Raw genomic sequence first — 14,959 nt, 5'->3', positions numbered from 1 at the left:
ACTACATGATTCCCAACTATTATCCTCCACAATAATTGAGTTGATCAATTAAATTAGGTGTTTTGATGGACTTTAAAATAGATGCAGTGATGTATTTTTAAAGCCACATGCGATCAACTCCTGTTCCCTGAAAAATTTAGTAGGTTCTGTTGAAGTAGGATTATAGCTGCTGTGACCTTATATACCATACGCTTTTTTTTTTTTTTAATGTCAGTCTATCAGTAGCCTAAATTTGCAAAGGTATGAAGTCCTATACAAGTCCCTTGTTAGGGAGGGTGACAATTTCTTTGAGATGAGTGGATCATGAGTACTTTCTAAATTTGGATTATGCCCAATTAAAAAAGAGATTAGAATATATACTGAAATCCATCATCATTTTTACATGTCAAATAAAAAAAAATCATTTAATTAATCATAATGATAGTGATCCATGTCCATAGAGACACAGAAAGATATAACTCTTGTATAAATTTTTCTGGAAAGCAATTAGGTAACATATATCGAAAGCCTTAACCCTGACAACAATAAAAGCTGTCTTATATTTTTTATGGGAGATTTTTATTCTTAGTAAGCTGTCATAAGAAATGTGTAATTACACTGACAATTTGTGAAATACAATATCCAAAGTTACATTGCAGCATTGTTTATTATATTCACAATAGGTAAATTGATTTTTGAAAATAGAGCAATTCTTTAACTACGGTACAACATATTTAGGCAGAAAGCTATATTTAAAATGATGAGGAGATGGTAATTAAAAAAAATACCTACTACACTTGCTGTATATACTTAGATTTAAATAAAATGTACATTTGAGATATGAATACATACGGTACAAATATCGTACTCGTATGTTATACTTTGATTTGGCTACAACCCTACAAAGAATATCCTTTACCCACATTGAAAAAGAGGTAAGTGAAAACTTTCCAGCTTCTCTCAAATACTTGCTTGGGGGAATTGGTTACATTGAATATTCCATATAATGGGATCGACCATTCAGCATGTCCTTAAACAAAAGGCATACGAAAGGTGAGAGACTTTAACTCTGCCCTTCCTCCTGGAAAGCAGGAAGAATACACCCATGGTGTCATACACATATATGTGATGAAAACTAAGTGAAGAGACTCTGGACTGGAGCATGACCTGGCATTTTCTCCACATCGTGAATTATTTTTTGAAGAAGTGAAATCCGTCCTGAAGTCATGGTGTTCTTATTACCTGACAAAAAACACCTGATTTATTTGCCCACTTCAAAGTTAAACCAGGAATGTATACTTGGAAAATTGTCTTCCTAATGATACAGGCTGAAAATAAGAAATTAGTTTCTGGTAAACCCAAAACCAAGAGCAAGGGGAATGGCAGAGGAGGGTAAAGGGGCTCTAACATAGAGTGACGGGAGGAGAACTGAGTCTGGGTGGTGAATATACAACGCAATATATAGATGACAGATTATAGAAATGTATACTTGAAACCTGTATAATTTTGCTAACCAATGTCACCCCAAGAAATGTAATTAAATTTTTTAAAAGTCTCCAGACATTGTCAAATGTTCCGGTTGGGGTGGGGTGGGGTGGGGGTGCATAGTGAACAGCTGTTGAGAACTATTCCTTATTTCCTTGATTCTGGTAGATTTTCATATTTCTTCTGTTTAACTTAAAACTAATGTACAAATTAAATACCATGTTTCCTTATATCCCAATGATGTTATTACATGGGTTCAACAGTATTTATTATTTTGAATCAGAGAAATGTGGTATGTAAAATTTTCTTCCTTATAATTTCTTCCCAGATATTTTTTGTTTTTGCCCGTGTGAGCCAGAAGATTTTTTCCCCATGGTCTGAAATCTTATTCTGAGCTGTTTCTATTTAGCAGGTTTCTCCAGAAGGTTCATTTTTCTTCCTTTCCATTCAAATTTATGTAAGTACCTGCTTATTCTCCTTTGTGCAACTCTTTAAAAAATTCACAAAAGCAGAGAGATACATACTGAAAACTCTCAGCGTCCTTCTTTCTCCCACTCCCAGGAAACAGTTGCGGGGACACTGCAATGGAGGAGCTCAGTAGCCAGGCCTTCTATTCAAAACTCTGTAGAAAGTGAGCACTTCCTGTTCCAGATAATTAATGTTCTCAGTGGCTCAAAATTTCCCCCAAATCATTTTTCCCATGAAAAACTGAATCTAGGGCACTTTCTAAATACCGTTCATACAAAGAATATCCCTATTTTCTCAGACCTGCTAGTAGAAAAGACAGACCTGCTAGTAGAAAAGGCAGCCCCCTTCTGCCTCTGGAGAATGCGTTTGAGGGACATGCTGAGACTCGTATATCTCCTTCCACTCCCTGTGGGACGAGCTATTTCCTTTTACCCACCCGAGTAAAAGGAAATAGCTTCCTTTTACCTGAGGCCTCAAAACAAGCAATTAAAATTAATTATTGTATTCTGGAGTAATTCTGGTTCATTGGGAACCCTGCAGAAAAACAACAGCAGCTTTAGAAACTAAATTATATGAAAGTTATTTAAATGACTTCTCCTCATGTGCCATCATTGCCATTCTCCAAAAATTTTTGTATAGCAAAAGTTATCTTTATTTACTCAACAAATATCTCTTTGTTAGCACATTGTTTTATTTAATTAAAATTATTATTGTGAGTTGATTGAGGTTAATTAACAAAAAATGTATATATTTAAGGTGTACAACACTAAGTTCTGATATACATATACATTGTGAAATAATCACCACACTGAAGCTAATTGACATATCCATTATTTCACATAGTTAACCTTTTTCCTTTTTTTAAGGGTGAGAAAACTTAAGTTTTATCCTCTTAGCAAAATTCAAGCATGCAATATAATGTTTTTAACTATAGTGACATGGTTGTACATTTTATCTTAAAAATTTATGCATCTTCCTTAACTGAACTTTGTACCCAAAGAAGACCAGCATTTCTCCATTTTCCCCTCCTCCAGGCCCTGGAAAGCACATCTACTTCCTGCTTCCATGAGTCTGACTGTTTTGATTACACATTCAATGACATCATGCAGTACTGGTCTTCCATCAACAAATATTTCTTAAGTTTCTACCATGTCCTGGTCCCTGTGAGGCATAACCGCTCTCTCATTACACTAATCACACTAAGGTAGTGGGAAGACCTGCCTCAGGTCCCTCAGCTATTTCACTGGGATCCTGCCAATGGTATTAGTCACAGAGCACCCACTCATATACACTGACCCCCAACATCAAGGGTAATGGCTGCTCCCTTCAGTTAATAAACCTTGAATTCAATCACCTATGGAAGTACACTTTGGTTGTTTCCATATCTTGGCCACCACAAATAAAGCTGCAATGAACATCAGAGCACATATATCTTTATGGATAAATGTTTTCAGATTTTTGGGGGAGACAGCCAGGAGAGGGATTGCTGGGTCATATGGTAATTCTATTCTTAGTTTTTGGGGGAACCTCCACACTGCCTTCAATAGCTGCTGCACAAATCTGCATTTCCCACCAATAGTGCATGAGGGTTCCTTTTTCTCCACAACCTCGCCAATACTTGTTTTTATTTGTCTTGTTGATGATAGACATTTTAACTGGTGTGAGATGATATCTTACTGTGGTTATTTGCATTTCTCAAATGATTACTGATGTTCAGCATCTTTTCATATGTCTATTGGCCATCTGTGTATATACACAATGGAATACTATTCTACCACAAGAAAAGATGAAATAGTGCCATTTGTGACAACATGGATGGATCCTGAGATTATAATGCTCAGCGAAATAAGTCAGACAGAAAAAGCAGAGAACCATATGATTTCACTGACATGTGGGATATAAAACTGAAAGAAACAAAAAACAAGACAAAGAAGCAAAAACTGATAGACACAGACAATGGTTTAATGGTTATAAGAGGGCAAAGGGGGAGGGAGGTGATAGAAGAGGATAAAGGGGGTCAATTATATGGTGATGGAAGGAGAACTGACTCTGGGTGGTGAACACACAATGTGATATATAGATGATGTATTACAGAATTGGACACTTGAAACCTATATAACTTTACTAACCATTGTTACCCCAATAAACTTTAATTAAAAAATAATAATAATCCTTAAGTTAACACCCAGTATCTTCTTTGCACTCTTAGACTCTTCCACACCTAACATTCCAGGTATTAAATTCCACTGAGGATTTCTTTCCTAAGTGGCCCTGACTGATACAACACTCAAGACCCCGTGGGGCAATTTTGAGCCAATCACAGATCTTGAAGGTCAACACAGTGCTCTAAGTTCATGTATTAAGCCCAACACATATACCATTTATTCACCAGTATTTGTACATACAATCATCTAGTAAAAAGAAAAAGAAACTAACTTATAATATGCCTGTGACAGTGAAACAGAAAAGGGTAAATGACCCCAGGCCTCAAAGACTTCATTTCACACACACTAGCTGAGTAACTTCCTCGTCCCAGTGAGTAAACATATGTTGTCAAAGATTAGTATGAGTATAATGTTGAGAGGTTGTCAGTATTACTCAGTGTTTAAAACTGAGGAAACTGAGGAATGAAGAAGTTTAAAGTACTTCTTGAATAAAAAAATCAGGGTCAAGTCACCACTCACGGTTTTCATAAACTGAAGCTTAGTGCTAATATTGTTATAGTAACAAGGAGAGAAGCTCCATTAAAGAAGTGAATGTAACACGGAAACTGGCATGAACATGATGAAAGTACAAACAAATTGTCAGTGGTGCATATGAGTCTAACTTCAGTGAGGGAATCTGGTTCAGGCACATAGAGAAAGGGAGAAAAAAAAATGTCATTTCATGAAGAGTAAAAACACAACAAAGAAATTAAACAGAGGCTAGAAATCCACTAATAAGTCACAGAAAGAATATGATAGACACAAATTATAATATAACGATAACAAGAAGTAATAGATAAAGTGAGAAAAAAGGACTACGTCAGAAATGCTGCCTCTCTTACCACTGGCTATGAAATGTATGCATACACTTAATATACACATAACACGCAAGCACCCAGAGACAGAGACAGAGCGACACAAGGGACAGAACTAATTAAGTGCCACAAAGTGGCCTATGCTCTTTGCATGTGACACGTAATTTAATTTTCATGAGATTTCTGTGAAAGAATTACTATTAATGTCTACATTTTTCAGATCAGACAGTATCTGAAGTTCTAAAAACCCTGGACACTGCAATGACGACAAAAAATAATAATGGAAGCAAGAAATGAACAAGATGAAGAATAAACGTACATATACATACATTTGAAAGATGTGAATCTCTTTTTGTGTATAAACTGGCACAGACGTGTTCTTCACTGTAAAGTAACAGGAATTCAATTTTGAAATGAATCATAGTTTCCACGATGGATAAGAAAGTGTGATTCTCGTGAGCTCTTCATTAAGCTTAGGAAGGTTTTACCTTAAAAAAATGTGTATGTCTTAACAGTCCATTACCCATACCCATGTAAAACATTTCAGATGAATAAAGGCGAAGAGGTGGGCTTCAAATTTGAAGTACACTCAAACTTACCCTTCTCAATTGCAAAGGCACAAAGATAAATGAATCAAAACGACTCAGTCATAAAACTCTACCACCTGGCTGTTCCCTCCACTCCAAGCCTGCAGCCTGCCCTCCACCAGCCTCCACATTGGGACTATGAGATCTGCAAACAAAATATTCTCTAGGAAAATATTTTGTAGCCCAACAATTTTCTGAGAGCTTCTTTCACGTCCTTATTCCTCAGGCTGTAGATCAGGGGGTTCAACATGGGAATCACGACAGTGTAGAACACTGAGGCCATTTGGTCAGTATCCACACTGTTGCCAGAACCAGGTCGGCAATAAGTGAAAAGGATTGTCCCATGGAAGACAACGATCGCTGTGAGGTGGGAGGCACAGGTGGAAAAGGCTTTGCGCCTTCCCTCTGCAGAGCGCATCCTCAGGATGGTGATGACAATAAAAAAATAGGAGGTGAGAATGATCACAGTGGTAATGACCTCACCGAACGTGGCCACAATGTACAGCAGCAGTTCATTCATAGTGACATCAGAGCAAGCAAGAGATAAGAGCGGGGGCAGATCACAAAAGAAATGGTTTATCTCATGGGCTCTATAGGATGGGATTTCAAGAGCTAAACACAAGTGAGTGAGAGAACACACAGTCCCACACAGGTAGCAGCCAGACACCAGCACCACACGGAGTTTCTGGGACATGGAGACCATGTAGAGCAGTGGGTTACAGATGGCCACAAAGCGGTCATAGGCCATCACAGCCAGTAGGAAGACCTCAGTTACCACACACGTGCAAAACAGGTAGAATTGCACCATGCATCCCAGGAAGGAAATGGCTTTTTCTTCGTTTAAGATATTGTACAGCATCTTTGGCACGATAGTCGTGGAGCAGCAAAAATCCACAAAGGACAGGTGGCTGAGGAAAAAGTACATGGGAGTGTGAAGTCTAGAGCTGACCCGAATCAGTGCAATCATGCCCAGATTGGCCAGAAACGTGACTCCATAGATGAGAAGGAAGAGCAGGAAGAGAAAGACTCTCAGCTCAAAGGCATTTTTTAATCCAAGAAGAACAAACTCTGTCACGGTGCTACAGTTCTCCTTGCCCATGTCCCTACTTAATTGCAGCTGGAGGAGAATATTAACACTGACGCTCCATTATATGATCCCCAATTCAGTTTTGACTGTCTCCTAAAAAAGACATGAGAATAAGTAGAAGAGTTATTTTTTTTCAGCAAACAGGACATTGCACTTTTAAAGTTTGGGAAAAGTCCAAACATTGAAGCATAAAAATACATAGAGCTCCCGTTTAATTTAGATCACACAAAAGCATTCACATATATAATATCCTATGTAATTCCCTAAGCTAACACAATTTTGAGCCTTGAAGGAATTTTTAGAAAGACATCAAATATTATTTAACTAGCCATATTGTTTTATGAAATTCAAATCCCATTTTTCTTGCTGACTTTTTAGTCAGTACTGGAAATAATGGGATTCCCGGAAATAGAGCTTTAAAATATATAGCACCATTCACTGTTTTCCACTGAAATGATGAGAAGTATGTTTATTTAATATTGCTAATCCTCAAGTATTTGTTTTTTATCAACTTTTTAGATGGACAAATTCACTTTTATACATTTTTCTATAAAATTAGTATCATGATTTTGTTAATTAGCTATTTAGTGTCAGTCATTATTCAGTGAATTAGTACTCTTGGTTTCAAATTTCCTGTAACAAGGACTGTGAATCTTATCATGACCTATTTGACAAATGACTTCACTGCTTTAAATCTATTTGAAAAACTAATCAAATATGAAATTTTAACAAAAATGAATATGAAATTTTAACAAAAATGTTTGCTGCCACATTGCAGCATTACTTTTAAGAGCAAAACTTAGAAATAAAGTATCAAACAAGAAGGAAATGGTCCAAGTTATCGTACATGTACAATATGGAAAACTACACAGCTATTAAAATGATCTCTTTGAAGAACTTTTAATAACCTGAAAAATGACTATGATAAAATGGCAAGTGAAAAAATAGTCAGCCAGATTGCACAGATACGATATTATATATGTATATGTAAGTTGAATTGTATGTTTAATCCCCATATCACACATGAAACATAAATATTCTATCTGACCACTTATTTTTTAAAAAAAAGCAATGCAGAAACTTTCCTGAATTCTCACAGAACATCAGTATTATGGGAAGAGGGGTGTTATTTTTTAGTAAGGGAGGGAAACATTCAAGGCCTTTGACATAGAGAAAATGCCAACAGAGGGTGAGGGCACCCTCACTTATTCTCTCCCTCGTGACCTTTGGCAGATTTATCATGACTGTACCAGGTGGTTATTCCTGACAGAAAGATATTATGGACTGAAACCCAACACAGCCAAGTATTCTCCTCGTTCTTCAAATGATTTCAAAGAGGCGAAGGATACGGGCATTAAGAAATCCCAGCTTCAAAACGATTACTCCAATAATATGGTTTTCTGTCTTCAACACCCAGTAAAAGTGAGTTATTTGTCTTTCTGGGAGTTCAAAGTAGTTCATAATTTTGAAGAGTCTTTTTCTGTTTTCAAGTCTAAAGATTTAACTCAGGCTGCTGATTACTTACAGAGCAGTCGTTCATAACCAGGAGTGATTTTGATTCCCATGGGACATTTGGCAATGTCTGGAGACATTTTGTTGTCACAATAGAGAGGGGTGTACTGACATCTAGTAGGTAGTGACTAGGGGTGCTGCTAAACACACTGCAATGCACATGACAGCTGCCCCTCCCCATACCTCCCATGCAAATACCCAAATGTTATCTGATCCAAAATGTCAACAGTACCAAGGTTGACAAATCTGCTCCAGAGAGACACTTCAAAGTGTTTTGCATAAGGCCAAAATAATTCCTCTCCTTTCTCCTTCAGAGGTGGTTCATAAGTTCATGTCTCTCCATGAGCTGTCCCAAGGGCACCTTACTGCCACTCTCAGTATCAGAGTGACCATCGGGAGAATCTCCTGCAATCTTTACCAGGGTCTGTGGATGGAGATAGTGAGAGAGAGTGGGAAGAGGGAAGGAGGGAGAAATCAAGCATTGTTCCCAATTTGTTTACACTCTTCCCTTTCACACTGAAAACTGTTACGATATTTTCGGTTCCACAGATTAAATTGTTCCCATGTCCCACTGAGATTGTTTCTCTATACACAAAGAGAAAACAGTTTCCTAAAGGAGTGTTCAAACCATGACATTTCTTAAAACACTCTTTAAGAAACGGCTAAATACATATTTTTGAAAATATGTCTAATATTACTGCTCACTTTACAATTCTTCCTTGTCTTACATGTGGCTATATAAATTACCCAAGGAGGAGAGAGAGGGAGAGAGAGAGAGAGAGAGAGAGAGAGAGAGAGAGAGAGAGAGAGAGAGAGAGAGAGAGAAACAAGCTTCCAGATCCCAGAACACTTCATTCGTGTTCATTCCCCCCAAAAAACCAGAGTGGAGTCCAACCAACCAACCTGTGGAACAGACATTGCCTCCCCTGCTTCTGAGGATGAGATGATGGAAAATGTTATGGGCTTTATGTGTTTTACATGTGTGTATCTCTGGGGCCCATGTTTCTTAAGCCTCCCAAAGCAATCATTGATCTCTGTGGGACAAGATATCAAGAAAACAGCACCATCTTGGGACTCCAACAGTTAATGACTTCTGTGAGTCATAAACAGGAGGAAACTATCCCAACTTGGTACATATTATTATAATCCAACGATAACTTCGGAGCTCATGATGAATTACAGAGCATTTTATGCTGCACCCAAGCATTGCTCTGTGAGCCAGAGATCACAGTGACATTATGGCATCTATGAACGGGTCTTACAGACTTAGCATGTCTTACATTCAAATGCTCCTTCCTGAAGGGCACAGGGTGTGCAAGCGCACCAGAGTTCTGCCAAATACCAGAAGGGGTGGGGGTAATCAATATTCTTCCTGAGAATAAAAACTGCTCACGTTTAGTGACCACTTCCTATGTGCTAGGTAGTGTCTGAACACAATGATTTAGACATTTCATCTTTATAAAAATACTCACGAGGTCAGTGGGTATGCACCTTTACAAATGAATTGACTGAGGCTTAGAGGAGAGTAACTTGCCCAAGTCACATGGAATAATTGATACAATGAGGCCACGTGCTGCTTTTTGGTCTGTGCCACCCATCTGTGTGAGGAAGAGCAGAGCTATGGAACGGAGCCGGGATGGCATACTTCCTACTCAATTCCAGAGGCCTCAGGAATCTCTCAGGTCTGCTCCTTCTCTGACTATATAACTTCTCCCTAAACCGATAGTGTTCAAACCACTATCCGTGGTGTGTGCCTTGGGATATACCAAACATTTAAAAAAAATCCGTGCTTATAATTAGTTACAGGTAATCAATTTCTAAATTCTCAACAAACTATGAAAGTTTTCCTGAAATTGATTCACCTGATAATTTCCCAAGTTTGAGCAGTGTTTTTGGGTTGCAACGAGAAATCAAAAATATGTTAAATTTTCTAAACTCATCCACTGTTGGTGGGAATGTAAATTGGTACAGCCACTATGGAAAACAGTATGGAGGTGCCTCAAAGAATTATGAATAGAATTACCATATGACTCAGAAATTCCTCTGCTGGGTATCTACTCCAAAAAATCTGAAAACATTGATCCATAAAGATATACAAGGTCTGAAAATTATGTTTGCAATTTTGTTGCAAATATGTTGCTAACCATTTTTGATATCAGAGGGAGTATTCATTACAAATTTGTACCAATTGGACAAGAAGTTAACCAAGTTTATTATTTGGAAGTTCTGAAAAGGCTGCATGAAAAAGTTAGACAACCTGAACTTTTTGCCAACAATTCAAGACTCTTGCATCACAACAATGCACCAGCTCCCACAGCACTGTCTGTGAGGGAGTTTTTAGCCAGTAAACAAATAACAGTATTGGAACACCCTCCCTACTCACCTGATCTGGCCCCAGTGATTTCTGTCTTTACCCAAAGATAAAAGAAATATTGAAAGATAGACATTTTGATGACATTCAGGACATCAAGTGTAGGTAAAATGACAACAGTGCCGATGGCCATCCCAGAAAAAGTTTCAGAATTGCTTTCAAGGGTAGGTTAGGCGCTTACATCTGTGCATAGCTTCCCAAGGGAGTGCTTCGAAGGTGACCATAGTGATATTCAGCAATGAAGTATGTAGCACTTTTTCTAGGAAGAGTCCATGAACTTACTTGTCAGACATCGTATGTACTCCAATGTTCACTGCAACATTATTTATGGTGGAAGACATCGAAACAACCAAAGTGTCCCTCAATAGATGATTGGATAAAGAAGATGTGCATATATACAAAAATGGAATACTACTCTGCCATAAGAAAAGATAAAACATTGCCATTTGTGACAACATGAATGGATCTTGAGATTATTATGCTAAGTGAAATAAGGCAGGCACAAAAAGTTGAGAACCATATAACTTCACTCATGGGAGGGTTAAAACTGAGGGCAACAAAAGAACAAGACAAACAAATAAATAAACAAAAACTCATAGACACAGGTTTAGTGGTTACCAGAGGGTAAGGGCTGAGGGGAGATGGTAGAATAGGGTAAAGGGGGTCAAATATATGGAGATGGAAGGACAATTGAATCTATGTGGTAAACACATAATGCAATACACAGATTATATACTATGGAATTGTACACTTGAAACCTATATAGTTTTATTGGCCATTGTCATCACAATAAATTTTAATAGAAAAGAAAAAAGTTCTAAACTTTTTTACTTGCATTGTTTTAATGACGGTCTCTAAGTAGAAGAATAACAGATATACTTAATTGTTATATAAGACTTGGGAAAGTCTTTGTGGTATGGTAACCTTCTCAGAAATTAAGCAAGTGATGGTTCTAATGATTCCATAACAAACAGCTCCAAAACATATTAGTTCAAAACAGCAAGTACTTATTTCATGGGTCACTATTGCATGAGTCAGGTGCTTTTGCTGCTCTGTTCCTGTCATGGCTGATTTTGGCCTGGTTTGCTTATGTGAAGGATATCAGCTTGGCAGGTTGGATGATCTAAGATGGCTTCAAGTTCAAGTACGGCGGTTGGCTAGATGCCAGCTCATGTGCTGGGGGTGTGGACTATGTTTCTTATTATCCAATATGCTAGTCTGTGCTTGTTCACATGGCAGCTTTTCTAAGAGATTTTGTAAATTCCAAGAGATTGTAGAAAAGCCACAAGGCCTCTCAGAGGCATGAAACTGACACAATGTCACTTCAGCTACCTTCTGTTAGTCCAAGCTAGTCACAAAAGCTGCCTACATTCCAGGAGGGGAAAAACTGATTCCACCATTTGACCAGAGGAGGCGCAAAAGGGGCATGGATCCTGGGAGGACTGGAGAATTTGGACCATGATGTAATCCACCACACTGGGTAACAAAGCCTTTACAAAGATGTAATTTCCAAAATTTTGGCCTTCCACAAAATTGGAAGCAATCTAATTTTTTTTAATGCATTTTAAAAAAAACAACAAAAAAAAACTGATGAAAGATCAATGTGAGAAACTGGTACATAACCTGAACGGAGGTCAAAGAGTTGAGGGACGTTACTATTACAGCACAAGCTGATAAAGTTTTTATTCCCATTTACCTTTAATGTGACCTGATATTCTCAGTATTCTCAACTGAAACCTATATGGTTCTGATCCACCACAATAAATTGAGGTGAACAATTAAATTAGGTGTTTAAAATAGATCCAGTGATGTATTTTAAAGCCACATGAGATCAACTCCTGTTCCCTGAAAAGTGTAGTAAGTTCTGCTCAAGTACAATAAGACCTATTGTGATCCTATATGGCATATTTTTTTTAAGTTAGTCTATCAGTAGCCTAAATTCGCAACATACGAGGTCCTATACTATCCCCTTGTTGGGGAGTATGTCAAACTTCCTTGAGATGAGTGGCTCATGAGTGCTCTCTAAATTTGGAATTATGCCAAATGAAGAAAGCAATTTAAATATATAGTGAAATCCATCATTATTTTTACATGTCAAATTAACACAGTAATACCGATCAATGTCAATAGTACCTCAGTAAGATATAGCTCTTGTATAAATTTTTCTGGAAAGCAATTAGGAAACATATCAAAGGCTTAACCATGACAATAGCAAAAGTCTGATATCATGTATGAGAGATTTCATTCTTAGTAAGCTGTCTCAAGAAATGTTTAATTACATTGACAAATTGTGAATACTATATCCAACACTACCTTGAAGCATTTTTCAATGTGGGTAAAAGATTTATCTTTGTAGTCACACCTCAACATATACATTTTATTTAAATCTACATATATACACCAAGTGTACTAGGCATTTTTTTTAAATAACCATCTCCACATCATTTTCAATAATGTAACTTTCTGCCTTAGATATTATGTACCGTAGTTTAACATATTTTCTCAAATCTGGAAATCAACCTTCTAGTAGAAAAGGCAGCCCCCTTCTGCCTCTGGAGAATGGACTTGAGAGAGACACTGAGATTCTTATATCTACTTGATTCCTGTGCCGCAAGGGCCCAAGAAGAAATAGCTTCCTTCTTTGTAAAGCCTCAAAACAAGCAATTAAAATTAATTATTGTTTCTTGGTGTGATTCTAGTTTCTTAAAAACCCTGTAGAAAATAAGAGCAGCGTTGGAAACATTTTATATGCAAGTTAATCAAAAGTTTAAATGACTTCTCCCATGCACAATGATTTTCCCATAGTCTCCAAAAATTTTTGTATAACAAGTCATAGCAAAGTTATCTTTATTTATTCAATAGATATACCTCTTTTACAGCATATTGTTTTATTCTTTTCAAATTATTTCTTGTAGATTTATTTTGGTTTAATAATCAAACAAAAACTGTATTTATTTAAGTTGTACAACTTGATGCTCTGGTATACGTATACATTGTACATTCCAGGGAATCCCTCCATTGTTTGAGAAGCTGGAATAGTGCAGAGAAAATATAGCACTACAGTGTGAGAGAGAAAAAAAGGCTGCAGTTGGAGAGAAAAATAAAATATTCTACCAACACCTACTGGAAAACAAAAGAAAAACATTTTTCTATCAACCTGTTGCAGAACCCACTCCTATAGATGTCTAGGAAGAAAAATAATAAATCATTAACTGCCATGAATAACCAAGGTAACAAGACAGCTCAGGAAGAAAATGAAAAGTCTCCAGAAAATGAACTTAAAGACATGGAAATATGTGACTTAAATGACAGAGAATTCAAGATTGCAGTTCTTAAAAAAACTCAACAAGATGCAAAAAAAACACAGACGGTCAGTGTAATGAACTCAGAAACACAATCAAAGAACAAAATGAACAACTTACCAAACAGATCAAAATTTAAAAAATGAACCAAATAGAATTTCTGGAGATTAAGAACTCAATAAAAGAAATGAGTGAAATAGCCAGTTTAGGTAGTAGAGTTGACCAGATGGAGGAAAGAATCAGTGACATCAAAGATAGAAATCTGGAAATGACATGGATGGAAAAAGAAAGAGACTTGAGACTTAAAAGAAACAAAAGAACTATACAAGAACTTTCTGACTCCAATAGAAAAAGCAATATAAGAATAATGGGTATACCAGAAGGAGAAGAAAGAGAGAAGGGATCAGAGAGTTTATTCAAACAAATAGACGACGAGAATTTCCCAAACTTGTGGAAAGAACTGGATTATCGAAGCCAAGAGGCAAATAGAACACCTAATTACCACAACACAATAGGCCTTCTCCAAGGCACATTGTATTGAATCTGTCAAAAATCAACGACAAAGAAAGAATCCTCAAGGCAGCCAGGGAAAGAAGACGGTAACTTATAAAGGAAAGCCCATTAGATTATCATCAGATTTTTCAGCAGAAACTCTACAAACCACGAGGCAGTGGAATCAAATATTCAAACTACTGAAAGAGAAATTATGAGACAAGAAAAATATATCCAGCAAAGATATCCTTTACATATGAAGGAGAAATAAAGACTTTTCCAGACATACAGAAGCTGAGGGAATGTTCTAACACACAACCTGCACTACAAGAAATACTGAAGGAGGCTATTCGACCAGCATAACTAGAGATAATTTGTGACAACCAAAACATAAAAGGGGGAAGAGCTAAGGCCTGAACTAGAATATGGGAATGGAGAAAGTAAGTATGCTGAAAAAAAATGGAATACTCTAAATATGAAACTTTCTTTTACATAAACTTAATGGTCACCACTCAACAAAAAATCCGGGACTGAAATATATAACACAATAAAAGAAGAAGCAGAGGGAAAAATCATAGAATACCACCACACAGAAATAACAGACAACAACAAAAAGCAAAGAAACAATGGAGACACAGTCTTACCAGAAAACCAAAG

General features: G+C 37.0%; 1 protein-coding gene across 1 annotated transcript; it reads right to left on the bottom strand.

The window, feature by feature from the left end:
- Positions 1-5,701: 5,701 nt before the first annotated feature.
- On the bottom strand, positions 5,702-6,637 carry LOC148755955 (olfactory receptor 5L1-like). The gene has a single exon (XM_088789999.1). The coding sequence runs from the start codon at positions 6,635-6,637 to the stop codon at positions 5,702-5,704; it is 936 nt and encodes a 311-aa protein (XP_088646125.1).
- Between the last annotated feature and the right edge of the window lie 8,322 nt (positions 6,638-14,959).

Source organism: Rhinolophus sinicus, chromosome 14 (assembly GCF_057876585.1).
Source record: "Rhinolophus sinicus isolate RSI-liver-muscle chromosome 14, RSI-T2T, whole genome shotgun sequence".
Lineage (NCBI taxonomy): Eukaryota > Metazoa > Chordata > Mammalia > Chiroptera > Rhinolophidae > Rhinolophus > Rhinolophus sinicus.
This window is presented reverse-complemented; position numbering and strand designations above follow the sequence as displayed.